The 27,223-nt window shown below is 49.8% G+C and overlaps 2 protein-coding genes across 16 annotated transcripts in view; both read left to right on the top strand.

Annotated features, from left to right (window-relative positions):
- The window catches only part of JAML (junction adhesion molecule like), a 31,335-nt gene extending 29,970 nt beyond the window's left edge, over positions 1 to 1,365 (top strand). For all 14 annotated transcript variants that reach the window (XM_086339477.1, XM_086339481.1, XM_086339470.1 and 11 more), the window contains one exon: positions 855 to 1,365. In XM_086339477.1, coding sequence (XP_086195603.1) covers positions 855 to 947 — 93 coding nt within the window. In that variant the 3' untranslated portion in view covers positions 948 to 1,365. The remainder of the gene's footprint in view (positions 1 to 854) is intronic.
- A 9,678-nt stretch (positions 1,366 to 11,043) lies between these two features.
- SCN2B (sodium voltage-gated channel beta subunit 2) lies at positions 11,044 to 26,962 on the top strand. 2 transcript variants are annotated; one of them, XM_086339465.1, is made up of 4 exons: positions 11,044 to 11,870; positions 20,886 to 21,052; positions 21,363 to 21,573; positions 23,134 to 26,962. In XM_086339465.1, the coding sequence occupies exons 1-4, from the start codon at positions 11,801 to 11,803 to the stop codon at positions 23,331 to 23,333; spliced, it is 648 nt and encodes a 215-aa protein (XP_086195591.1). In that variant the 5' UTR covers positions 11,044 to 11,800; the 3' UTR covers positions 23,334 to 26,962. The 2 variants fall into 2 exon arrangements, with proteins under 2 accessions (XP_086195591.1, XP_086195592.1); XM_086339466.1 differs by having other exon boundaries at positions 11,607 to 11,673; positions 23,134 to 23,472.
- Positions 26,963 to 27,223: the final 261 nt, after the last annotated feature.

Here is a 27,223-nt window from a genome sequence, read left to right as displayed (position 1 = left end):
TGACGGAGCAGTGAGCCACCTTCAGTGCCAGCGTCTCATGCTTGGCGCCAGGTGTTTGCGATTTAAACTCTGCAGAAAACAGCACCCATGGCCCCTTGAAACGGATCCAATAAAGCAAGTGTGATGGGGGACCAGGGCCACAGACTCAAAGGCCTTCAGGGGCTCGTCAAGCTACTGCAAAACACTGTGTCAAGTTACACACGGCTGTGGGTGAATTCTGGCCTGTGTACCACTTGTTTGAGACTTCAGGTAGGGGACTGTTATCTGATAGAGAGCAGGGGTAACAAAGAAATTTTGCTTAAAAAAAATTTTTTTTTTGGATTTTTTGTTCATCATGGATTTTTTTTTACATTGATGTTTATTTTTGACTACACCTGCAGTGTGCAGGATCTTAAATCCCCAGCCAGGGATTGAGCCCTTTCCCCCCTACCCGTGCCTCCCTGGTGTCCTGACCACTGGGCTGCCAGGGAAGTCCCAGAACCTTTGCTTTTCTATTAAATTTACTTAAATGGAGGGGCGCCATACCACGTCCTCTTTCTGAGGCCATGTGGCACAATGGTTACAATCCCTAGCTTTGGAGTTGGACAGACCAGCATCCGCATCTTTACCCTGACTTAGAAGCTGGATCGTCTTGGGCAGTGGGCAGGTAACTTGGTTTCTTGAGCTTCAGTTTCCCCATCCTTAATGGGAATAATATTAATAAAACCTACCTCTTGGGTGGTGAGGAACAAATGAGGTAGTGCAGCGTGTGAAATTCAGAACTGGCCCAGAGAGATGGAAGGAGCTCAGTAAATGGTAACTATTATGATTGAAATGCTTCTTACAAATATGCTTTGTTTCTCTCCCCCCCACAGAACCCAGTTTGGCCTTCTCTGAGGTCAGCACCAATTAGCCCTCCAGACCAAAGGTCAACTTGGGGAATGGCAAAAACAGAGCAAGCCTTCTGAGAAGAAGGGGTAGTCCTTTTACCCTTGGCTGCGGCAGAGACTCTCTTTGTTGTGTGTCCTGAGTCCATCCATGTAGCGGTTGTTTCAGACCCTCTGCCCTCCCAGTCCTCTTCCTGCCTCCCTGTTTGGGCAGAGGGCTGATGATGGAGGGCTCGAAGGCCAGCAAAGAGACTGGACAGCCCTGGAGGAAGACAGGCTGATAAGAGGGAGCATGGACTTGGTCCCCCTGGAGTGAGACTCTGGTCCTGGGGACCCTGGTCAGCTGCCGCAGTGGCCTCGAGCATCCCTTCAGGTCAGACCCTCTGCTTGGACAGTGCTCTCTGTGGAAGGTTCCAGAGAAGAATCAGAGATAAAAACCACCCCAAATGATTATTCCTTTGGCCAACGATCCCTAAATAAATGCAGTCTGTGGCAATCATCCTGTGTTTCTACCCTGGCTGAAAGGCATGTGGTGTGCTGGTGAAGAATCTGTAGTTGGGAACTCCTGAAACAGCTGAAGTGACTGGAAGAAAGCCCTGCTGTGACTCACACGTTGGGGGCCAGTTTGAGGCCTGAGGAAGTTTGGGGGGCATGAATGGGGTGGAAGTGGGATACAAATACATCTCTTTGATGTAACTCAGTGCTTCTTGATGCCGGCTGGGTATCAGAGTGGCTGGTGGCTCTTGGTTGGGCCCCACCAGAGGTCTGGATAGAATATATGGGTGGATCTGGAGCACTTGTCTTTTTCAGAAGCGACACTCCTGGGTCACCAAAGCGGACAGCCACTGATTTAACTCTTGGTCTGAAATGTGAGATTCCTTTCCTTTCGGTTCCTTTACTGTTGTAAGATTTAATAAGGCTAGTTGTTTTTTGTTTTTTTTTTTAAATCCTCTGGTTCTGAACTCCTGTTTCTAGTCTGGGCTCAGCTCAGATCTCTTTGTCTTTACTCCCATACGGCCTGCCTCAGGTACTGTGTCCCATTTTCCCCTCTTAGCCATTTAGGGCCTGGATAAAGAGCAGATCCTTTGTAGGTCTCTGATTTCTGATCCAATCTCAAGTTGAGGTAATTTTTAATATTTTTTAGCTGCACCCCACAGCACGTGGGATCTTAGTTCCCTGATCAGTGATCGAACCCATGCACCTTTCATTGGAAGTGTGGAGTCTTAACCACTGGACCACCAGGGAAGTCCCAGAGCTACATTTTTGAGTGATTTCCCTAACTCTCCAGATTTCAAGGACCCTCCACTAGACACTCATCATTAACTTTCTCTTTTACCAGCTGTCCTCTGGTCTCTACTTGGAGGCTTGAAGCCTCTTTTTGTTCAGCCATGGCTAAGAGTCGTGAAATGTTTCCTCCTCATTGTTAGCTCTCAATAAGGAGCATGTCAGTAATTTACAATATGTGGATTAAGGCAATATCCTGTCCAAGACATATCAGAGAGGGGAGACATGTTGACATGATGGGGTGGGGACCCTCTTTCATATACTAAGAGTTCATGGGGAGGAAGTGGTTTCATTTCTGACTTATTAGGCAACATGCTTTCCTGGGCTAAGGGGCCCTTTTCCACTTCCTCAAATATTGTTTTCATGTGATGACAACCTTCAGGATACTGAGTGGAGTGGATGGATGGTGATTGTACATCTGTTGTCCTGGGTAGAAAGGAATACTTGGGATAAGGGCTGAGTGGGGCAGGCAGCTTCTCCATGTGTCCTCCCTGCAGAGGGTGCTCTGCCCCACAAGTGTGCACATAGCCCTGCAGGGTTTGACTAGCGCACATCAAATTTGAATTCCATTCATTCAAGGTTAAGCTTTCATTCTGAGGAGGAAGAAGAGGAAGTCTACCTCTCTCCCTCAACTCTGCCTCTCCACAAATCTTCCTCTTACACACAGGCATGGAGTTAAGGTTGAGAGCGCAAGTTCACAGCTGTCAAATACAATTTTGCCCCAAACCAAAATAGCCCTGCAGGGGCCCATGGGAAAGACCTGCCTGCCCCCTATGCCCTTCGCTTAGGGGTGGTTGTCTACTAAATCCAGGACCATGAAGGCATATGGCGTAGGGAATGGCTTCTAGGTGAAACAAACCTGGTTTAAATTGTGGTTCTGCCTCTTACTCTCTGTTCAATATGACGAAATTTATGGCAATTCTTTGAGGCTATTTGCCTGATAGAAAATAATCATGGGAACTAAATGAGGTCGGTTAGGGGCTAGAGCCTGGTCTGGGTCCTCCATCCCCTTCCAACATGTTTTCCCCAGTGGATTTGTCATCTGATGATTCAGTCCCCATCTTATTACTTTTTATGTCTATGGGCAGGAAGCCCTGCAACCCTAAATATAATAACTAAGTCCTTCTTCTCATCCAAAGAAAGAGTTAGGAAGCCAAACTTGGGGAAGGATTTTGCATAGCTTTGAGGGGTGACGTTCTGAAGGGCAAGACAGCTGCTAGAGATGGAGCAAGTTGGATCTCCTTGTAGATCCAAGCAGTTATGTTACTTGAATTTGCAGTATTTTAAGTCTCTAGGTGACCAGATGCTCCCATATTCAAAGGCTTCCAGAAGTGACCAAATTTTTGCCAACAGAAAGCAGCCTAAGGGTGGAGGGGGTGGGGCCATCCAGGAATAATGGAGAATCTGGCACCATCAGAGTTTGGCTACTGGAATTGAAACAGTTCAGCCTGTCCCCTGGGGACTACAGAAGACATGCCTCCTTTAGAAGACTTCTGCCTTCTTGCCAGCCCTTCAGTCTTTTTCTCTTTGCCACCTCACTCTTTCTCCTTTTAGCTAGTCTATGTTCTTACATGTCTATACTGGGAATTTTCTTAAAAACACCAGCTCTTTGTACATGTATGTGTGTGTGTGTGTTTGGAAGCGGTCATGCTGCCATTGATTTGGCTCAGTTACTTAGACCTAGAGAACCTTAGGTTGCAAGTTTTGTCCCAACCCAGACCAGTTATCTTCTTACTGAGAGTAAACCAAAGTTTCTCAGAACTCCTGACCTTCTGTCCTGGCCAGTTGGTTTGCAAATGTGGTTCGTTCTTCCTCAAGGGAGATCAGGTGGCCCATTACCACTTCTATAAAAACCAACTCTTGAAACATCCCTTCTTCATCAAAAAATAAGGGAACTTGGAGTTTTAACAGAAAGCTAAACCCTTTCATATTTCCTAGATGGTGAGAGCAATAGTGACTTACTTTGTCCCAGAACTCCCCAAACTCTTGTCTGAATTACCCATTGTATGCTCATGGCCTCTGACACTGGGTACATCTTGTCTACCCATCCACACCTCCCATTTTTTTCCCCCATGCTCCAAATACCTTTGTCTTTTGGGCTTCTGAGCCTTTGCTCTTGGTGTTCCCCTGTCTAGAATTCTCTTTTTCTTCTTACCTGCCCAAATAAACATTTCTTCAAGGACCTGCTTGAGTCTTGCTTGGGTGATGGTCCATTTCTACATGTCTCTATACTTACTGGATTTTATTATCTGATGTTTTCTAATTGTTTCATGGGTGTGGGTTTTATTTTCTCTGAGAGATCTTAAACTCTTTAGAGATCCTGCTTTAGGTCTTTTCTGTGAGTGTTGCAGTATCTGACTCCATGTGGGGAAATCCTTCATTGAATGGAATTCCTAGGGAATAGGGTGGCTGAACCTGGCTCCCAGTCCTGGTTCCACCACTCTTTGACTGTGGAAGGTCAGGTTGATGGAGTTTCTGCTCTTTCCCAAGACATGAAATAGATATTCATTCATACATTCATTCTCATCTCCTCAGGGACTAATAGTGGCCTAGCACAAACTAAGAGGAATAAGACAGAACCCCTGTCTTTAAGGAGCTACAGTCTAGTTGGGGAGGTAAGATATAAAAACAAAAAACGACAATACTCCCTGGCTTAAGCAATCCCAGGGGTACCGTAGATGAGAGTTGAGACATTTATCTGTCTAGAAGGTAAACTTTCACAGACTGAGTTGGTTCTCATTCTTGTTTATGTCTCTAGTTTCTAGCCTTGTGTTTGGCACACAGGGGACATTAGATATTTGAGTTTGTTGTATGAAGGAACTGATGAGTGAGCGGACCCAGGGTCAAGCAGCACAGAGAGAAGTATGTAGGTACAACAAGGAAGGGGTTACTTTGTAGCAGATTAAAAAAAAAAAAAACTATTTATGTTTTATTTGTTTATGGCTGCACTGAATCTTCATTGCTGCGAGCTGGGTCAACCCTCTAGTTGTAGCGCATGGGCTGCTCATTGTGCTGGCTTCTCTTGTTGCGGAGCACAGACTCTAGGGCGCGGGCTTCAGTAGGTGTGGCATTCAAGCTCTAGAGCATGTGTGATTCTGTGGTTGTGGGGCACGGGCTTAGTTGCCCCACTGTATGTGGGGTCTTCCCGGACCAGGGATCAAACCTGTGTCCCTTACATTTTTGGCAGGCAGATTCTTAATCACTGGACCACCAGGGAAGTCATTTAGTAGATTTTTGAAGAAGGACTAGGAGCTAGCTGAGCAGACAAGGGAGAAAGGGCATTCCTGGAAGAGGAAACTTCAAAGGTAGAGACACCATGATGTGAAGCTCTTGCATGGGGTAAGAGAAACCTCGAAACTTGCCTGGTGCAGAACGGCTTGGGAAGGGTCGGGGCAGAGAAGAAAGGTGAGTGCAATTGTTATTCCTGAGCAGGCCACTTGGTGCTGTACACATTTAATCCCAAGCTTGTTCCTGCTCTCCAGCCCCTTCTTCCCAGCCTCCCATACCTGGCCTCTGCACTGCTTCTTGCTCCTGGGATGCAAACCTTTTAATATTCATTGAAGGCATTACTTCTTAAACTTTCATGTGCTCAAGAAACATCTAAAGATCTTGTTTAACATGCAGATTCCGATTCTTTGGGTCTGAGGTGGGACCCATGACTCTGCATTTCTATGGAGCTCCCAGGTGAGGCTGAGGATGTTGGTCCAGTAAGGCAGTGGTACCCAGGGGGGTCTCTGTAGCCTCAACTAAGAATTCCAAAGGCAAAAGGAAACCACCTTCCTTTGGATTATTTGTAACATTCTTCTGCCAGCAGGATAGAAAATTGAGTGTAGTCTAATCCAGTCTTCAGGGATAAATGGCACTGGGTAGAAATGCTGAAAAGAGGACCCCATTCCCCAGATAGCCCGTCTTCAATAGTGGTGTCTTCGTTTTGCAGATTATTGATTACCTCTTTGAGTTTCTGCTTCCCAGGCTTTTATTGGCTCCTAGGGCAAGGCATACCTTTTTGAAGCAGATGGGCATCTGGAAGCCCGATTGAGCTGTGGGGAGGCTCGAGGTCTGCTCTCTTCCCAATTCACCCTGCCAGGGTGCCTCTCCCCTGATCCAATGCCTTCTGACTCTTGGTCCTGGAGAGCTGAATTGGACAAAGGCTATACTAAGTCACAGGCTTGGCTTCTCTTAGCCAAATTCTGGATAGAGGCAAAGGAACTTCTGGGTCTGTTTCTTAGACGTCCCCCAAATAGAAGCTTTTGGACCCAGTGTGAGACCAAGTGAGCTGGGTAAGCAAGCAGCTTCCCTGGGCCTCACAGGCATGCTCAACAGCGTTAAGAAAAATGAGGAGGCCGGCTACATCAAACCAAAACTCTCCGCCAGACATGTGCCTGCGGCAGCATGGTGCTGCAGACTGGGACCGGGCTGAGGGGCTGGGAGGGAGCTGGGGGGACCCTGGACCGATGCCGTTGTATCCCTGTGAGCGCACCTGAGAGCCAGGCCAGTGCTGATGGCAGAGGAGGCCTGGGATCTGAGGGTTGTGGCCACCAGGAGACCCTTTTCTCCTAGGCTACCCCATCTCTCCTTCTCTGATTTCTCTTCCTTTGGGCTGTGAGCTCTGTGAATGAGCCAGCTAGAGCCAGACTCTGGTGAAGTGAGAGAGGCACTTTGGCAACAGAGTCTCTGTAAGATCAGGTGCGGATAAGCGCCTCTGGTGTGGAGAAGCTCAGAGGTCTTCTCCCCACACCTCTGCCTTCAGCAACTGCCACCCACATTTGACCCACTTCACTCCTCCTCAACCTAGGATGGCTTCAGTGGCCTGGGCTAGATTTCACTGCCTTCTCGATAATGTGGATGATGTCCCATCCCTCTCCAAATTCACTCATTCATTCATCCAGGGTACCACTGGGCAGCTAGGCAGCACCGGTGTCTGCTCTGAACTCAGCACTGTGCTGGCCTCCCATTTGATTCCTTTGTGCCCTGACTCTTTCTGCATTCTGTTACACACACACACACAGACACACACACACACAGGCATCTTGCTTCATCTATTCTGGTTTTCTCTTCTCTGTGTCTCTAAACAACCCAAGGGAAGTTCTCATGTCTCCTTCCCTTGGTAACAGGTGATATGGATTGCTGGATATATGCAGTGTTTCACACAGACCTCAGCTTGAGTCCTGACTCCAGCCCTGCCCTTAACTATTAATATCATAGGTAACTTAAGTGGGCTCAAGTTAAAGATGGGCTCAATAAAAGACAGAAATGGTATGGACCTAACAGAAGCAGAAGATGTTAAGAAGAGGTGGCAAGAATACACAGAAGAACTGTACAAAAAAGATCTTCACGACCCAGATAATCACGATGGTGTGATCACTGACCTAGAGCCAGACATCCTGGAATGTGAAGTCAAGTGGGCCTTAGGAAGCATCACTATGAACAAAGCTAGTAGAGGTTGATGGAATTCCAGTTGAGCTATTTCAAATCCTGAAAGATGATCCTGTGAAAGTGCTGCACTCAATATGCCGACAAATTTGGAAAACTCAGCAGTGGCCACAGGACTGGAAAAGGTCAGTTTTCATTCCAATCCCAAAGAAAGGCAATGCCAAAGAATGCTCAAACTACCACACAATTGCACTCATCTCACACGCTAGTAAAGTAATGCTCAAAATTCTCCAAGGCAGGCTTCAGCAATATGTGAACCGTGAACTTCCAGATGTTCAAGCTGGTTTTAGAAAAGGCAGAGGACCTGGAGATCAAATTGCCAACATCCGCTGGATCATCAAAAAAGCAAGAGAGTTCCAGAAAAACATCTATTTCTGCTTTATCAACTATGCCAAAGCCTTTGACTGTGTGTATCACAAGAAACTGTGGAAAATTCTGAAAGAGATGGGAATACCAGACCACCTGACCTGCCTCTTGAGAAACCTGTATGCAGGTCAGGAAGCGACAGTTAGAACTGGACATGGAACAACAGACTGGTTCCAAATAGGAAAAGGAGTATGTCAAGGCTATATATTGTCACCCTGCTTATTTAACTTATATGCAGAGTACATCATATGAGAAACGCTGGGCTGGAAGAAGCACAATCTGGAATCAAGATTGCTGGGAGAAATACCAATAACCTCAGATATGCAGATGACACCACCCTTAGGGCAGAAAGTGAAGAAGAACTGAAGAGCCTCTTGATAAAAGTGAAAGTGGAGAGTGAAAAAGTTGGCTTAAAGCTCAATATTGAGAAAACGAAGATCATGGCATCCGGTCCCATCACTTCATGGCAAATAGATGGAGAAACAGTGGAAACAGTGGCTGACTTTATTTTTCTGGGCTCCAAAATCACTACAGATGGTGATGGCAGCCATGAAATTAAAAGATGCTTACTCCTTGGAAGGAAAATTATGACCAACCTAGACAGTTTATTAAAAAGGAGAGACATTATTTTGCCAACAAAGGTTTGTCTAGTCAAAGCTATGGTTTTTCCAGTAGTCATGTGTGAATGTGAGAGTTGGACTATAAAGAAAGCTGAGCACTGAAGGATTGACGCTTTTGAACTGTGGCGTGGAGAAGACTCTTGAGAGTCCCTTGGACTTCAAGGAGATCCAACCAGTCCATCCTAAAGGAAATCAGTCCTGGGTGTTCTTTGGAAGGACTAATGTTGAAGCTGAAACTCCAATACTTTAGCCACCTCATGCAAAGAGGTGACTCATTTGAAAAGACCCTGATGCCAGGAAAGATTGAGGGCAGGAAGAGAAGGGGATGACAGAGGATGAGATGGTTGGATGGCATTACCAACTCAATGGACATGAGTTTAAGCAAACTCCAGGAATTGGTGATGGACAGGGAGGCCTGGCGTGCTGCAGTCCATGGGGTCGCAAAGAGTTGGACACGACTGAGTGACTGAATTGAACTGAACTTGAGTGGGTTAGGCCCTGTTGTCCTCTGTTTCCTCATTGCAGTTAACAAAAAGAAAGGGAAAAGGATGAATTGAGAGAGCAGCATTGACACACATACACTACTTATCTCAGGTGGCCTTGGCCCGCAATCGCTTGGAGGGAGGCTTGGGTTCCCAGCCACAGAGCGAGGCCAGACTGTGGTGGTGAGTGCACCAGATCCTGGCCATTAGACCAGCGGTCAGTGACAAGGGGCCTGGCCCTTTGGCTTTACAGAAAAGAATTTCCACAAAGACAGAAAGTAGGGAAGCAAGTAGTTATTAAGAGGAAGAAAGAGTACAGGATGTGTGCATAGACACAAGTGCAAACTCAGAGGGAAAGTCCTTGAACTGTGCTCCCATGGCAGTTAAAATCACTTACGTGGGGGCATTTCTTCCTGTTTTCCTTTGGCCAATCATTTTGAGTTGCCTGATCATTTTGAGTTGCCAGTTTATATTTGGTATATCTCAGGATCCTTCCATGTGTGTACAGGCGTTTCTTAGCCAAGATGAATTCTACCGCAAAGGTCTGTGGGTAGAGCATCCATTGACATCAATCCCCCTTTAACCTCCAAGGAGCCTTTCTGTGCACATGTGGTTGGGGAGGTCTCCTGATTTCAAGAATGAGAAATATGTTTTCTAGGCAGGGCCCAGCCTCCTCCCTTAATTGTCCTACTCTTACATTATATTAGGGCTTCCCTAGTGGCTCAGACAATAAAGAATCTGCCTACAATGCAGGAGACCCAGTTTGGATCCCTGGGTTGAGAAGACCCCCTGGAAAAGGGAATGGCTACCCACTCTAGTGTTCTTGCCTGGAGAACTCCATGAACTGAGGAATCTGGCGGGCTACAGTATTATATCATTTTTATTATTGTAATTATTGAACAACAGCATATAATTATAATTCACTCATAATTATTCATATATATAATGAATATTATATGAATTCATAATCATATATATTATTCATAATTTATGTAATTATTGAACAACAACAATTATTGTTGTTGTGTTAGTCACTCAGTTATGTCTAGCTCTTTGCACCACCATGGACTGTAGCCCACCAGACTCTCTGTCCATGGGATTGTGCAGGTGAGAGTACTGGAGCGGGTAGCCATTCCCTTCTCCAGGGGATCTTCTCGACCCAGGGATCGAACCTGGGTCTCCTGCATTGCAGGCAGATTCTTTACTGTCTGAGCCACCAGGGAATCATATTATTAATACTTACATATATATTATATTATTATTCTGCAGGGAATGACTCTCCAATTGCTTTACCCTGGGGGGTGGGCATGTATCTCCTGTTTCACGACCCTGTGTGAACTAGACAGCTAGTGGGAAGCTGCTGTGTAACACGGGGAGCTGAGCTCTGTGATGGCCTAGAGGGCTGGGATGGGGGAGGCGGGAGGGAGGCTCAAGAGGGAGAGGATGCTTGTGTACTGATCCATGTTGTTGTAGGGCAGAAACTAGCCCAACATTGTGAAGAAACTATACTCCAATTAAAAAATAAACTTAAAAAAGAAGAAAGCACTTCTTCCAGGCTTATATCGAGGTAGAGACTTGTTCAGACTTGGTACAGAGTTAATGCTCTCAGATGCAAGTGGCTCCCTCTTGGCTCTTCAGTGGCCCGTCACAAGGGCATGTAGTGGCTGCATGAGAGTCTGTGTTCTCCTCAAATGTCTCCTTGGAAGAGTGGGTACTACACCGCAAGTTCTCTTATGATTTTAGCTTTTTTTCTTCTTCTTTTTTTCAAAGGAGGTATTTTCCAACATACACAACAGAAGAGTGGACATATAGTAAACCTTTGCATCCATCACTACTTTCAAGAGTCAACAACTACCACGTCTCCTGTGTCACCGGCCTCCCCCCATAATTTTTTTTCTTGAAATATTTTAAAGCAAATTTCATCCATCCTATCATTTCAACTATAAACATTCCAGTGCGTATAACAGAAAAAACGTTAAAGAACATAACTACAATTTTTTTTATTACACCCCCGAAATGAAGTATTCTTCATTAATCTAACACCCAGTCCATATTTGTTCTCTCCCCAGTGATCTCAACAATGTCTTTTTACTATTGATTTGATTGAATCAGGATTCCCCAAAAGTTCACATTACATTTGATTATAAGGTCTCCTAGACATTTTCACACCAATCTGCTGTTCTGTTTTCAGTGGAAATGCTAGAAAAATGAGGAAGTTCTTACTTCCTGAAAATCTCCCAGCCTACTTCCTGAACCCATTCCAAGTAAACAAAAATTATCATCTCCTTTTTTGGGTGTTTTTAAATGACAAAAAAGAATTCACCCCCAAAAAAGGATTCAGCTGCTTTGAGATAAATGGGTTCCTCAAACAACTTTCAAACCCCAACAATCATCCCAGTGAAGAAGAAAAGCAGTCCATACTTCAGTGCTGCTGTTGGAGGGACTTTTTTCTTTGCAGAAAGACTTTTTTATGCCCTCCCACCTGCTTTTCAAAATCCACTAACCACAAAATTTACTCCATCCACTTTTTTCTCTCTCCCTTCCACACTCCCTCTCTCTTTTTTAGCAGCAACATACAAGCCGGCCATATTAGAGAGATGGAAATAAAGGTTCCTTAATGTTGTATGTGTCTTTGAAGTACATCCGTGCATTTTTTTTTTTAGCACCTAACCATTCCTCCCTCGTAGCCCTCGGCCCCTCTCAAATCGCCCTCTCCCCTCTCCCACCCGACTAACATCTCAGTCTGAAAATGCACAGAAATGCCTGGCTACCTCGCCCTGCCTTCAGTCTCACGGGGCTCAGTCTCTTTTTCTCTTTGGGTAAGTTAGACTGCACATCTGCATGCTCCTGAGGGGTCCAGAAGTGCAGCTGCAACAGGAGGAGGATGGGGGCCGGGGGCAGGAAAGAAGACATTGCTTGTGGTTCCCTTGGTGTCCTTGGGGAGAGAGGTGCTGGGACTGTGGGACTGCATAATGCAGTCTGGGGACTGCCTAATGCTGGGGTGATCTGGTCACAGAAACGCTGGGTCAGGGGATCTGAGAATTCCCCAGAGGTGTCAAGAGAAGTGATTTTTCTGTGGATTTCCCTGAAATGGACCTATGTGGGGGTGGGGGCAGAGGGTAGGTTGATGTGCAGAGCCTCTTCATGGATTTTTGCTTTCAGCTGCTACAGATGATCTGGGACTTAATGTCTGTGAATCTTCAGAATCTGGCGGATTTAGGGTATTTAAAAGAGTATTCGGTGGTGGAGTAGGGGGCAGAAAGTTGAGTCTGGGTCTGGCTTCCTGGAAATCTGTACCACTGATCTGTTGCTGTGTGTGGGGGCGTAGGTGGGAAGCAGGCTTGAGGAATGATTTCTGCATTGGGATGAGAACTGCTGAAGCAGGCACTGATGAAGAAGCTCTCTGGCTTGGGCCAGATGGAGTGGAGGAGGGGTCAGGTGAAGGGATCAGGAGAAAAAAAAAAGCAACTCATGGACTGAGGGTGGTTGTGGCCCTTTAGATCATGTCTCTAAACTGCCCAGCACTGCCCCCACCACCCCGCTTGCAGACTGTCAAGAGATCCAAATGCTAATTTCATACCTGACCACTCATGGACTTCCTGGTGGGTAGGTGGGTGAAGGAGTTACTTGCAAGCCTGCTTTCAAGGTAGTTTCACTCTTGCTCTTAAACTTACTCATTGCTGGTGTAGCAATTGAGGATCCAGTCCAAGGGCGGTCAGTGGGAATATTCCCTATCACAAAGTCTCTCTCTCACTCCCTCTCTTTAACCCTCTTTCTCTCTCCTTATCTGGCATGCTGTGCTGGCTATTGGTGGCGCTAGTGGTAAAGAACCTGCCTGCCAATGCAGGAGACATAAGAGACGCGAATTCAATCCCTGGGTGGGGAAGATCCCCTGGAGGAGGGCATGGCAACCCACTCCAGTATTCTTGCCTGGAGAATCCCATGGACAGAGGAAGCTGGCAGGCTACAGTCCATGGGGTCACAAAGAGTTGGACATGACTGAAGTGACTTAGCATACATGCTGGCTATTGGGCTGGAGTGCTAAACAGAGACAGCACAGGGCCCCTGGCAGCCTGCACGATGAGGCAAATGAGCTTTGCTGGATTATTGGGTGTATTAACAGAGTGTTACAGAAGCTAAGGTGGTAGAAAGAGCATAAGCCTTGGATTCCATCTGGTTTTAAAGCCACCTTTGTCATTTACTTTATACTATTGCCAAGTTGCGATTCATGGGGTCGCAAAGAGTCGGACACGACTGAGCGACTGAACTGAACTGATTGCCAAGTTACTCACCTCTTTCCTGGGTGAACTGAAGAGTATCTACTGCCTGGGGTGTTTTGAGTCTGGCACACAGCAGATGCTCAATGATAGTTAACATTTATGAATGCTTTTCACATGCCTGTGCACTGCGATTGTTTAGTCCTGAGGCAATTGGTAATCATGTGGGGTAGATATGCTGTGATTCTCATGTTATAGATAAGGAAACAGGCACAGAGAAATAACTTGCCCAATAGGGTCCCAGGAATAGTTTAAAGGGAGTTGAGATTTGAACCCTTGGTTGTCTGACTTCAGCCCATTCTTAACCACTGAACTCTACTGCCCCCAATGTTTGAGAAATGGTACTTCTATGCTAAAAATGGGCTCTGTTAGCTCAGCTGGTAAAGAATCAGCCTGCAACGCCCTAGATCCTGGTTTGCTCCCTGGGTCAGGAAGATCCCGTGGAGAAGGGATAGGCTATCCACTCCAGTATTCTTGGGCTACCCTGGTAGCGCAGACAGTAAAGAATCCACCTGCGGGAGACCTGAGTTCGATCCGTGGGTTGGGAATATCCCCCTGGAGGAGGAAATGGCAACCTACTCCAAAATTCTCGCCTGGAAAATCCAATGGACAGAGAAGCCTGGTGGGCTACAGTCTGTGGGGTTGCAAAGAGTCAGACACAACTGAGCGACTAAGCACAGCACATGCTAACAATTTGGATTAAAGAATCTTAAGTACGGGCAAAAAAAAGGGGAGCTGGGTGAGTGACCAGTGTATAAGGAGATGGGGAAGCAGGACAGGCGATCTCTTCCAGGAGTTAGAGAGAGCTTCCTGTGGGAGGGAGAGCCTTCCCTAAGTGAAGAAAGGGAGGGTGTTTGGGGGTCCTGAACCGGGGTGTGGCTCAGGGGAAGGTGGAGTCTGGGGTGAAGAAGTCAGGGTGTGGAGGCTGTGATGTGATGGTGGGAGGAAAGCTTCTGCAAACCTGGACGGGGGGAGGATGCAAGAGTGGGGACCTTGAACTTGGACTTGGTTGGTGCTGTGATGAGGCATGCTCTGGCACTCAAGGCCAAGGAGTCAGGTGGACAAGGAAACTTTGACGGCTGTAGCAGGGACCGCCACAGGTGAGAAGGGTGGGGCCACGACAGGCTTGTGAGGATGACTGTAGAGCGGACACAGGGCAGGGGACAGTGGGTCAACCTGCTGTATACACGGCAGAAGCACGTGAGACTAGCTCTCAGTTGGAAGCAATCCAATTGACTGATCTTTCCTAGAGTTTTTCTCAAGAGCCTCGGCCCGGTAGTCACTGGACTGGTTACCAGAGTCTGGATTATGTTGTTGGTATTGTTTAGTCACTAAATCGTGTCTGACTCTTTTGTGGACACTGTAGCCCACCAGTCTCCTCTGTCCATGAGATCTTCCCAGGCAAGAATACTGGAGTGGGGTGGCATTTCCTTCTCCAGTGGATGTTCCCGACCCAGGGATCAAACCTGTGCTTGGCAGGTGGATTCTTCACCATTGAGCCACCCAGGAAGCCCCTGGGTCATATTAGATGAGGCCTAGAAAGTGGAGTCTGGTCCTCACTCAAGCCCACTGTGCATGAACACACGGGGGAAGAGGCCTTCCCTTCCCCCTACAGACTGTTACTGAGTGTCCCCTGTGTGTCGTTCACTGTTCTAGGTCCAGGGATGCCAAGATGGGTAAGAATCAGCTCCCCAGAGTCTCCCGAGGGATTTGGGAACATAAATAACAATGCCACATCACATGTGCTATAAAACAACAGCAATGGTGATAACGCTGCTGCTGCTGCTGCTGCTGCTAAGTCGCTTCAGTCGTGTCCGACTCTGTGCGACCCCATAGACGGCAGCCCACCAGGCTCCCCATCCCTGGGATTCTCCAGGCAAGAACACTGGAGTGGGTTGCCATTTCCTTCTCCAATGCATGAAAGTGAAAAGTGAAAGTGAAGTCGCTCAGTCGTGTCCGACCCTCAGCAACCCCATGGACTGCAGCCTACCAGGCTCCTCTGTCCATGGGATTTTCCAGGCAAGAGTACTGGAGTGGGGTGCCTTTGCCTTCTCCGAATGGTGATAATAACAGCAGCTAACCTTTGGTGAGGCTGACCACGTACCAGGCACTGCCATGAGCTTTATGTTTTAGTATGTAATCCTCACAACAACCCTAGGAGGTAGGGCCTATTGTTGTCTCCCGTTTTACAGATGAGGAAGCTGAGGTGTTGGGAGGTGAACCATCTTGCCTGAGATCAGAGCAGGGTATGAGAGCACCGGTCTTGGCCATGATACTGCTCTGCCTATGGGTCTGGAAGGCTGGGGAGAAGGTTCAGGCGCTGGGGAAGTGATGCCTTGTTAGCTGGGGTCTGCAGGATAAGCAGGAGGGCTCAGGTGCAGCAGGGTGAATGAGCGTCCCAACCTGGAACAAAAACTCATGCAAAGGCATGGAGGAGTGGAGGAAGGCGGTGTTTTCAGAAAAGTAAGAACTCTGGAGAAGGGAATGGCAACCCACTCCAATATTCTTGCCTGGAGCACCCCATGGACAGAGGAGCCCAGGAGGCTACAGTCCATGGGGTCGCAAGAATTGGATGTAACTTAGCGACTAAATCACCACAAGAACTCTGGAGTCACTGGAGTGGAGGAAGTATGGAGGGTTGGGAGCCGGAAATGAGGTTGGGATGCTGGTTGGCCCCAGATGGTAAAGGGCTTGGAAGCCCAGGAGCCTGGACGAGATCCTGAAAGTACCAGGGAGCCTGTGGTGGTTGGGAGTGAGGGGTGATGAGGACAAGGGCTTTCATGGCTGCATGGGGGTGGCCTGGCCTGGGAGGGGAGCCCTGAAGTGATAGGTCTAAATAGTGAGGCAGCCCAGGAGATAGACTGCACGTCACACTCACCTGGGAGTCAGGGGTGGCAGGAGGCCATGTGCTCCAGAAGGGTGGGAGGCAATTTCTCTGCTTAGACAAACTTTTTTTTTTTTTTAACCCAGAAAAAATTAGTCTACCTCATAGACTGGAAGGAGGCATGAGGAGAATTAACTCCTAGTCTCTGTAGGAAAGTGTTTGACGGTAATGAGCAAATGTTCATGATCTCTGCAGGATGGGCCATTGTATGACATGGGGCCCACGATGCCCAGATGAGCTTAGGAGAAAATGAGGGGGCCTGGGCCCTGGTAATGTCAAAAGCCACATCCTGACTGTACCCCTGTTGATCATATCCTTTCTGTGAGCTGGAATTCAGGAGACCCAGGCTCTAGACCTGGTCCAGGAAGACCGTGGGCTCCCCTTGTACGGGGCACGTGTGCTAAGTCGCTTCAGTCATGTCAGACTCTTTGTGATCCTATAGCCCACCAGGCTCCTCTGTCCATGGGATTCTCCAGGCAAGAATACTGGAATGGGTTGCCATGCCCTCCTCCAGGGGTCTTCCCAACCCAGGGATCAAACCCACGTCTCTTACATCTCCTGCATTGGCAGGCAGGTTCTTTACCACTAGTACCACCTGGGAAGCCCCCTCTTGTATGGAAGTTCATTTTCAATAAGACCATTCCCCTCTGGCCAGCCTGGGGGCTGACAGTTATGGCGCAGGACCTGCTTTGCAGACAGCAGGAGGCCTGGTCTCTGGGACCCCTTGGAACAAAACCCACACCCTCACACAGTCTCCACCCCTCAACCCTCTCTGTCTGGAGCCTAGAAGCCTGGGTTCCAATCTAGCTTTGTCACTTACTAGCTGTGAACTTGGGCTATTCATTTACTTCTTTGTGCTCCATTTCTTCACCTGGAAAGTGGGGGTGGTCATAGGGCAATATCTGTAGGGTGCTTAAACAGAGCCTGGTACATGGTAAGGGCCTTGTTATTATGAAGTCCTTTTGTGGCCTTAGCTGTGGATTCCACTACTTTCCTGAAGCAGCAGAGTTCATCAGGAGCCCAGAAGTTTGCTCAGAGTTCTGCCTGTGTTGCCTGATGACTTACTCATCTTTAAGGACCGCCTGGATTGGTGAAAGGACATCAAGACTTTGCCCTGAGCTGGGATCCTGGGAGGCCTCAGGTGGAAGTAGGCGCTGGACAGGGAGTCAGGGACCATGACTCTGGCCCCGGCTTGTCCCTATCCGCGGTGTGTCTTCCTCAGGCCTCCCTTTCCTCGTTGGTAAGATGATGGAGCTGGATCTGTGGATACAATTCCCGAGTTTCCCTCTCTGCAGTTGGGAATTGACGATTGACCTCTCTGGCCGCTAGAGGGCACACGTGTCCGCCTGGTGCCTCCTGCCGGACGTGCGGTAGGGATGCAGGAGGGATCCGCATTGCATCTCTATGTCTGCCTCCCTCCTGCGGGCCAGAAAAGGCCCCTCGCTTCCCAGAGTCCCGACCTCCCCGAAGGGTGCTAGCTTCTTCAAGATGGAGGGGTTTCCTGGTAGGGTTCAAGTTCTGTGTGTGGAGTGATGTCGTGGGCTGGGGCGGGACAGAGGCAGGGATGGGTTACGCAGATTCACCCGACCTACTTCCTGATGTCACTTGGAGGCTCCTTTTGCTCAGGAGCCCTGGGAAAGGGCAGACCCTTCCCAGGGAAGGTGCTGGAGAAGCAGGGTGTTCCTGGGATATGAGGTAAGCTCAGGACAAGGCCCTGCCAGGCTCTTTCCCTGCAGATTCCTCCGCCTCTGCAGAGCTGGGGTGGAGATGGCATTTTCCGCACACCTCCTCCTAGCCTGGCGTATCTATGCTCGGCGCTTTCATAACGGCTGCGAGTGGGGAGGTAGGAACTGGGCTTTGTTCTTCTGGGCCGGCAGCTCAGCCTCCCCAGTTCATATTCCCCTGACATGCACGTCAGCACACCTAGCAGCCTGTCCTTGCAGGTGGGGCCGCCTGTCTGCCCCCGCTGTCTATGGTTAGGTCCTGATCTCTGGGGCCAGCATCAGGATGTTTCTGAGCATCCCCTGTTCTTAAGTGCTGCCTGCTGGGCCCTGGCCACTCATCCCGAGGAATGAGCTGAGCGGAAGGACTTTGCTATCCCTGCTTCCAGGCTGCAGTGCCTGGGGTGGGGCCTCCGCAGCTTGGCACAAAAAACAACTTCTGCAGAAGGAGCGCCCTTTGCCAGATCCCAGGGAGTTCCAAGGGGCTGTCCTGAGGGGCCAGGCTCCAAGGTGCCCCTGCCAGGAGAGTGCCCCAGAAGCTCTTCCTTCTATGGGGCAGAGCTTGAGGAGAATTTAGTCTACCTTTTGCTTTATTTTATTTTTGGGGGGCCCATGCTGTGCAGCTTGCGGGATCTTAAGTTCCCCAACCAGGGGTTGAACCCCCAGCCACTGCAGTGAAGTGCAGTCCTAAGTGCTGGACAGCCAGGGAATTCCTCTACCCTTTGGTTTATATGTTTTGTCTTATTTAATTGTTATAATTACCCCAGCAGGTAGATATCATCAGTGCATTTTACACAGGGGGTGCCTGAGCCTCAGAAGGTGGAAGAACCTGCCCACGTTCTCCCAGCTGACAGAAGGCAGAGCTAGGATTGAACTGTGTCTAATGGGAACTCCGTGCCTCCTAGCTGCTCCCTGGGCACCCTCTAGTGGCTTCCTATCTCAGAAGAATGGCAGCCTGGTCCCTGCCTAAGTCTGAGACCTCAGCTGTCTCCAACTGCCCCTTTGATCACCTCCTGGGTTGTGCCCCAGACACGTGATGCTCATTCAACCACTGGAACTTTCCTCTGGATGTTCTGCTGCCCCAGCTTCCTTCAAAATTTGAAAACTTCTTCCTCCCTCACTTTAGTGGGGCCCACCTACAGGGCACCCCTTGGGGAAGCCTTCCCTGACTTTTGATGTCAAACAGCACCCTGCACCTTATATTATTTACAGCCCTTGCCCTGTATCACTAAAGTTACATTATTATCTTTTCCCTGTTAACATCTGCCCCCCTCCCTAGAATACAAACTCAGTTATAGCATCTCTGCCTGTATCACAGCAATAACTCTGGGGCCTAGACTGAGTGTCTGGGGGGGGGCGGGGGCGGGCAGAGAAGGTGATTTAGAAATGTTTGGTAAACATTTGGTAAATGGATGAATGAATGATTGATACTTAGTATTACTATTTCTCCTCTGTGTTGTTGTTCAGCCACTCAGTCCTGTCTGACTCTTTGTGACCCCACGGACTGCAGCATGCCAGGCTTCCCTGTCCTTCACTATCTCTCAGAGTTTGCTCAAAGTCATGTCCATTGAATCGATGATGTCAGCCAACTATCTCATCCTCTGTCACCTTCTTCTCCTCCTGCCTTCAATCTTTCCCAGCATCAGGGTCTTTTCCAATGAGTCAGCTCTTTGCACCACGTGGCCAAAGGATTGAAGCTTCAGCTTCAGCATCAGTCCTTTCAATGAATATTCAGGGTTGATTTCCTTCAGGATTGACTGGTTTGCTAGGCTTGCTGTCCAAAGGACTGTCAAGAATCTTCTCCAGCACCACAGTTCAAAAGCATCAGTTCTTTGGCACTTAGCTTCTTTATGGTCCAATTCTCACCTCCCTACATGACTATGGAAATTTTGACTGTATGGACCTTTGTGAGTAAAGTGATGTCTCTGCTTTTTAATATGCTGTCTAGGTTTGTCATAGCTTTTCTTCCAAGGAGCAAGCTTTTTTTAATTTCATGGCTGCAGTCACTGTCCACAGTAATTTTGGAGCCCAAGAAAATATAATCTGCCACTGTTTTCATTTTTTCCCCATATTGTTTCCATGAAGTGATGGGATCATATGCCATGATCTGAGTTTTCTGAATGTTGAGTTTTAAGCCAGCTTTTTCCAGTCTCCTCTTTCACCTTCATCAAGAGGCTCTTTAGTTCCTTTTCACTTTCTGCCATAAGTGTGGTGTCATCTGCATATCTGAAGTTGTTAATATTTCTCACGGCAGTCTTGATTCCAGCTTGTGATTCATCCAGCCTGGCATTTTGCAGTCCAGGCCTGATGTCTCCTAAAGGGACTCCTGTCCTTGTAGACCCATCGGTTGATCCCTTCGAATTGTGCTTGTTCTTCTGGGGTATTGCTTCCCTCCTGTTGTTCATCTGCCATCCCCACCAGGACCCTGGGGAAGAGGAGGGAACTGGGCTGGGCTGAGTGCACAAGCTTTCCTCTGCTCTGGGGTGTGCCGGTCTGCATCTGTCCTCCCGGCTGCCTGCCCCCGAGACACCGCAGCTGCAGCTGGAAGGGCATGGGCTCTGCTGAGATGGTTGGAAGCGGTGGCAAGAAGGGGAAAGCTAGGCCAGCATAATGCAGCGCCTTGTCCAAGGTCTTCAGCCACCAGGTGGCCATGACAGTCCTGTGGAGTCATGACAGTCAGGTGGAGGGAGGCCTTGAGGCCATCTGTCTGTTCCTGGCTTGACAGATGCTTTCTCTTCACCCCAGCCTTGTTCTGTCCCCCACTTCTCTCCAAGGGCCACATGAGGCACCCCTTAGGAGTTTTGCCCTCCCCTCCACCCCTTCCCCTGACAAATTGCAGCCACAAGGGACTCAGCCAGCTGCCCGAGCTCTGCTCCACTCCCCATCAGGCGCACCTGTCCCCTCCCCGGCAGCATCAGCCAGAATCCTCACTGGGTGTGACTTTGTCCACAGTGCCACCAGGGAGGAGCATGGAAGTCACAGTACCTAACACCCTCAACGTCCTCAATGGCTCTGATGCCCGCCTGTCCTGCACCTTCAACTCCTGCTACACCGTGAACCACAAACAGTTCTCCCTGAACTGGACTTACCAGGAGTGTAACAACTGCTCCGAGGAGATGGTGAGCCCTGGGATGGTGGCAGGGGATGGGGGAGGAGGCAGGAGCCCCACAACATGAAGCCCCCTTTCCCACCACCTGTCCCTGCCTTGGACCAGGACTGCAGCATACCCTGGTGGGCTGTCTGCTCCCCAGGGCCTCAGCAGAGGTGTGTGGTCACACCTGGGTGGCCCTGGGAGGGCGGCAGAGATCTGGAGGTGACTGCCTCCCTTCCAGGTAAAGGCGGGGGAGGGAGGAGGGGGGTCCTGCTGTCCTTGCAGCTCCTCGCTCATCCAGCCCCCCCCACCCCATCCTGTCCTTCGCCCCCACTCAGTTCCTCCAGTTCCGCATGAAGATCATTAACCTGAAGCTGGAGCGGTTCCGAGACCGCGTGGAGTTCTCGGGGAACCCCAGCAAGTATGACGTGTCAGTCACCCTGAAAAAAGTGCAGCTGGAGGATGAGGGCACCTACAACTGCTACATCATGAATCCGCCTGACCGCCACCGCGGCCACGGCAAGATCTATCTGCAGGTCCTCATGGAAGGTGAGAGGCTGCTGGGGGGGCCCTGCCCATTCCCAGCCCGCTACTCTCCAGCAGGGACAGTGGGCGCCTTGGGAGAAGCTGTGCCCTCCTGAGGGGTGGGAGCCACAGCGTGTGCTGGGTGGAAGGCATCTGTTTTACTCCTTCCAGTCCTTGAGGACTGTGTCTCCGAGAGTCCTGATGATGCTATCCATCATGATCATGACCTTAAGAATCTTGAGAACAGCTTTCATTTATTGGACACTTACTATGTCTCAGTTATAGGTACAGGTAAACTCTCTATATGCATTATCTCATTTCATCTTCATACAGCCCTTTCTCATCCCCATTTTACAGATGAGAAAACCAAGGCTTTGTGAGGTACCTAAGGTCACACAATAAATAGTACAGCAACTTCCCTGGTGGTCCAGTGGTCAAGACTCTGCATCCAGAGGGCTTAGGTTTGGTCCCTGGTCAGGAAACTAGATCACACATGCTGTAACTAAGACTTCGAGTGCTGCCACTAAAGATCCCACATGCCACAACTAAGGATCCTACATGCAGCAATTGAGATTCGGTGCAAATAAATAATTAATTAAAAAAGAGAATTTAAAAAAATAGTGCAATCAGACATTGGTATATTTAAAATGGATAAGCAGTGAGGATCTACTGTAGAGCCTTTGGAACTCTGTTCCATGTTATGTGGTAGCCTGGAAGGGAGGGGAGTTTCAGGGAGAACAGATACTTGTACATGTGTGGCTGAGTCCCTTCGATGTTCACTTGAAACTGTACAACACTGTTTATCAGCTATGCCCCAATATAGAATAAAAGGTTTATAAAACAAATTGGCAAATTTGTTAGCGTTGCCAAAATGTTAATAATTGGTGAAACTGTGAAGAGTATATGGGAGTGCGGCAGCTTTTCTATATTTTACTTTTTAAAAATTAAAAAAATTTTGAGAGAAGTTTTTAATAAAAGAAATGTTACTGAAGAAGTGTGAAGAAAAAACAAAAAGGAAAAATAGTACAATTGGGACTCAGATTGGTCCATCGGCCTCAAAGCCCATCCTCTTGGATATGGTATTGGACCACTCACCCCTGGCGATTTCAGGTGCCCTGGGATTATGGGGTGGGCCGGGCGCTGAGAGGCTGGGTTGGATTTTGGCTATGACTAGCTTTCCCGCACGGAGAAGGCAATAGCACCCCACTCCAGTACTCTTGCCTGGCAAATCCCATGGACGGAGGAGCCTGGTGGGCTGCAGTCCATGGGGTCGCTAGGAGTCGGACACGACTGAGCGACTTCACTTTCACTTTTCACTTTCATGCATTGGAGAAGGCAATGGCAACCCACTCCAATGTTCTTGCCTGGAGAATCCCAGGGACCGGGGAGCCTGGTGGGCTGCCGTCTATGGGGTCGCGCCGAGTCGGATACGACTGAAGCGACTTAGCAGCAGCAGCAGCAGCTTTCCAGCAGCAGAGTGAAGGCAGGACCATCCCGCGCGCGCTGCAGGGAGCAGGCGCCAGCTGGCGGGACTCCCTTTTCCAGCCCTATTGCTCAGCCGGTCTGTCTCCTTTCGTTCTCCAGAGCCCCCTGAGCGGGATTCCACAGTGGCCGTGATCGTGGGCGCCTCCGTCGGAGGCTTTCTGGCTGTGGTCATCTTGGTGCTGATGGTGGTGAAATGCGTGAGGAGGAAAAAAGAGCAGAAACTGAGCACGGATGACCTGAAGACTGAGGAGGAGGGCAAGACCGATGGAGAGGGCAACGCGGACGACGGCGCCAAGTAACGGCGGCGGCCCTGCGGCCCCGCCCCCGTGCGCTGCCCCTCCCTCCCCCACCCCGCCCCGCCTGCCCTCTCTCGGTGCGCTTCTCTCGAGCCAGGACCCCGGGGCCCGCCTGGGGCCGCCTCCTGAGCCCCTCCCTTCCTGTCCCCTGCACCAAGAGTGACCCACCTCTCTTTGATTTGAGAAACCTGCTGGGCGTCTGGGATGTGTGGGCCCTGGGTGGGGGGTGGGGGGTGGGGTGGAGAAGCGGGGTGAAAACTGCCAGCCCCTGAGAGGAGGCAGGAGGCCTGCGGGAGGGGCGCGGAGAGAGAGGAGGGGACCAGCTGTCCAGCCTGTCCAGGGCGTGGGCTGATCTGGTGGTTGCTTCAGAGGGGGCCTGAAGGTGGGACAGGGCTCTGGGGCTGCCCCTTCAAGGCGCGGGGCGCATGGCCCGGCTCCCAGCCCCGGGCGGCCTTGTCATGGGGGTGGTGACAGCTTCCTGTAACTTGGAGGCTTGTTGAAGGGACACCTGTGCGTTTCCTGGGTGTGGAAGGAAGGGGAGCCGGAGCTGGAGGCAGCCAGAGACAAGCCTTGACCCCGGGATCTCTACTCCTCGCCCTTCCCCACCTCGTCTGCTTCCACAGATGCCCTTGGGTCTGCACTGGCTGCCAAGCCTTTGGGACTTCTGGAGAGAGAAAAGTACCAAAGGCCTGCTGAGCGAGGCCATGGGGCAGGGGTCGGGTCTGTCTGGCTGGTGGTCCGTTTTCACCACAGTTACCCACTAACAGGAGATGAAGTTCAGAGTTAGCGGAGAGAGAGACAAGGGGCTGGGGGCTCTGTTGTAGAATGGAGTTTACGGTCAACTGCCTTCTCGCCCAGGGTGGCGGCTCTCACTGGGCCAGGAGCCGCCTCAGGTGTGGAGATGAGGAGGGTGGGGGTGGGAGCCACACTGGAGGAGCTGGTGCGCAGAGTGGAGGGCTTCACTGGGACTTCTGCTCAAACTTTCCCGAGCTCAGCAGGGTTCCATCTGGCTTTTGGCCGGGAGGGAAGCCTCTGAGACCGTGTGGCCATGTCACATCTGAAGCCATGTTACACCCTCCCCTGCCTGGACGACTCTCTCTGTGGAGAGCAGAGTAGCATTTGTGGGGAGCCAACTTTCACTGCCATTTTACTCACATGGAGAGGGAATTGCTTAAACCTCAGGAGAGGGAGAGAGACAGAGAGAAACTGCCTTGGAAGGCCCTCGGAGATCAACTAGCCTCGTTACCCATACTACAGACCAGGAGACTGAGGGTCACATTCACAGAAACCAAGGGGCCTGCTTCTCCTTGGGTTTCTTATTTTCCAGTTTGAATCAACAGAGCTACAGTTTGTGGAAGAGATGGGGAGAGGGAGTCGGGCTCCTCCAGCCCCACTCACCTCTTGGGAGCCTGGGATGGGGTGATGGCAGTGGGAGGGCAGAGCTGCCAGAATGCCCCACCCTGCCCCAAGCGGACCCTCTGCAGCACTTCCCAATCTTTCTCGGAGCTCAAGCCCTGCCCAGGCTCAGGGAGTCAGTGCCCAGAACCCGAGAATGGGAGTCTGGGGAAATGGGGTGGAGACAGGACTCCAGCAGCCTCTGGGACCATTCTCTGCCTCTGCCCAGCAGAGGGGAGAGAGCAATAGCATATGGACGATTCACTTTAATTCACTTCAACTCACCATCCATTTATTGAGCATCTCCTATGTGCCAGGCACTGGGCCAGGTACTGGGGATGTACACAAAGCCATAACAGAGCTGGGAACTGCTAGGTCAGCACTATGGGGAACCAAGATTTTTTTTTTTTTTTTTGGTGCATCTAATTCCACCTCTGCAGCTACTGCTTCCAGGGCTGGAGTAGGAGAAGAAGGAAGAGATTCCAGAATCTGGGCCCTGGGAAGGGAAGAAAGGAAGGAAAAAGGGAAGATACAATAGGGAAGAGGGTGAGAGGCCAGGCAGAGTGCACACAGAGTTGGGGATGGGCCACAGCCTGAGAGCTCCTAGGTGGGATGAGTCCAGCTCATCTGGAAATTCTAAGTCATCAGTACCTAACTGCCAATCAACACACTGCCAATGGGGGGTGGGCTAAGCCCCCAGGATACCTGGGGTGGGTGGACATTGCCCATCCTTGAAGCCAGCCAGCTGAGAGGGGAGAGGTGGGTGGTGGGCACCTTGATCTCCAGCTGAGATCAAGGGTGGTTGTAGATACACGTCTGCCCCTTGCAGATTTCGCTTTTTTGGGCAACTTCTTAAGTGCTCTCCTCTTCCAGGATGAGGAAGGATCTGCAGATGCTGGAAGCTCTTCTTTTTCATAACATTTAGGGGAATTATTTGCAAGATTCCCTAGGTTTATTCTAAGAAATTCTACTCTCTATAAAAGAAGCCTGAGACTTTCGGGTTCCTTCCTTTCTCTGCCCTGACCTGGAGGGTCCTAGGGAGAGCAATGCCTCTCCAAGGGGCCTCAGATGCCTGAGCCGATGGGGAGGGACCAGGAACCACCTTTGTCCCAGGGGCCCATCTTCATATGCTCTTTCTTCCCAAGCCTCTTAAGAATCTCTTCCAGAGGCCTCATGGAGCTACCTCCCCCAAGGCGATGAGGTTGGGAACAAAATGGGGCTTCTGCGAGTAGAGGTGGGAGACCGGTGAGATGTCCCCTCGGCACCCTGCTTTCTAGCGTGGACCTCCTCCTGCACCATGGGGCTCAAGCCCTGCTTCCAGCTGCACATTCCCATCACTGCACTCTGCTGGTTTTCTCAACTGCTCCTGCCTCACCTGCTCTCTTGGAACCCCCTATCTGTCTCTTTCTCCTAATTAAGGGTCCCTGTAAAGAGAGGTGGGCTGGCCAACCCATGGAGTTTAGCTTATGAAGAACAAAGTACACTTTTTCAGGACTGAAATGCCTTGAGGTGCCTTGGAACTGGCTTTGGAAATAGCTATCTGCCCCCTGGCTCTGGGCTAATCACAGTTTATTCTCGGTTTATAAAAAGGAGAAGCTGGATCCGTATTTCTCCTTGTGAATCTCCTTGGTGAGGCCGGGCTGGTAAGTATTTGCAAGGTCAGGTTAAGCAGATGGACAAATGAAAATACTGGCTAGGTCCAAAAAAGATAGTCCCAGCCATAGGAATGGCTTGATGTAATTGGAACGGGTGATGATCAAGAGATTTTTCTTCCTATCTGCGTCTTAAGGATAGACAGCCTGTGTCTTTTGCTGTGCCTCTTGCTGATGTTGTCCTTTATTGAAGCTTGCCGATGCGTTTGTACATAGTCTATATATAGGTAGAGATATATTATATATACAAATATAGGACATCTCACTACATCCACCCCAAAAGTTACACTGGGTAGGGGGGAAACAATCATTTCTCAATATTTTGAGTTGATTCATCAAAGGCAAATTATGGAATGTTCTCATGGCTGTTTGTGCACTTGGAGGGGAAAACACAGCTACTCATGCATTTTCTAGGACTGATGTGCTATGTGGTGATGGAAGAGGTAGTGGGGAGAGAAACTCAAGTGGTCCTCTGTGACCCAACCGCTGTGAGGTGTCTGCTTTCGGTAGCAGACTGAGTTTCTCCCGCGGTGTGTCTCCTTGCTTGGATGTATTGGCTGCAATAAACTGACGGTCTCCCCTGAACCTCCCTTGAGTGTGACTTTTTTCAGGGGGTGGGGCAAGTTGAAGCAGTGCCAGGACCGTCACAGGGGCCCCTGTTACTCCTTTCCTGGTGACGTCACTGACACTGCCGGGTCCCCATCAAGGATGAGGTCGTCCCGCTCCCCTCTTGTTGTCAGATGTCTCCTCTTTTTCCCTCGTGGCCTTCCCAGAATCCTGGGCGACTCCATCCACCTTGAAAGCACCCTGGGGACAGGGTGGCTAAACACCCACTTCTTGGAGGGC

This window comes from Bos grunniens, chromosome 15 (genome assembly GCF_055505025.1).
Source record: "Bos grunniens cultivar Pamir isolate PY7600 chromosome 15, Bosgru_T2T1.0, whole genome shotgun sequence".
NCBI classification, from domain to species: domain Eukaryota; kingdom Metazoa; phylum Chordata; class Mammalia; order Artiodactyla; family Bovidae; genus Bos; species Bos grunniens.
This window is presented reverse-complemented; position numbering and strand designations above follow the sequence as displayed.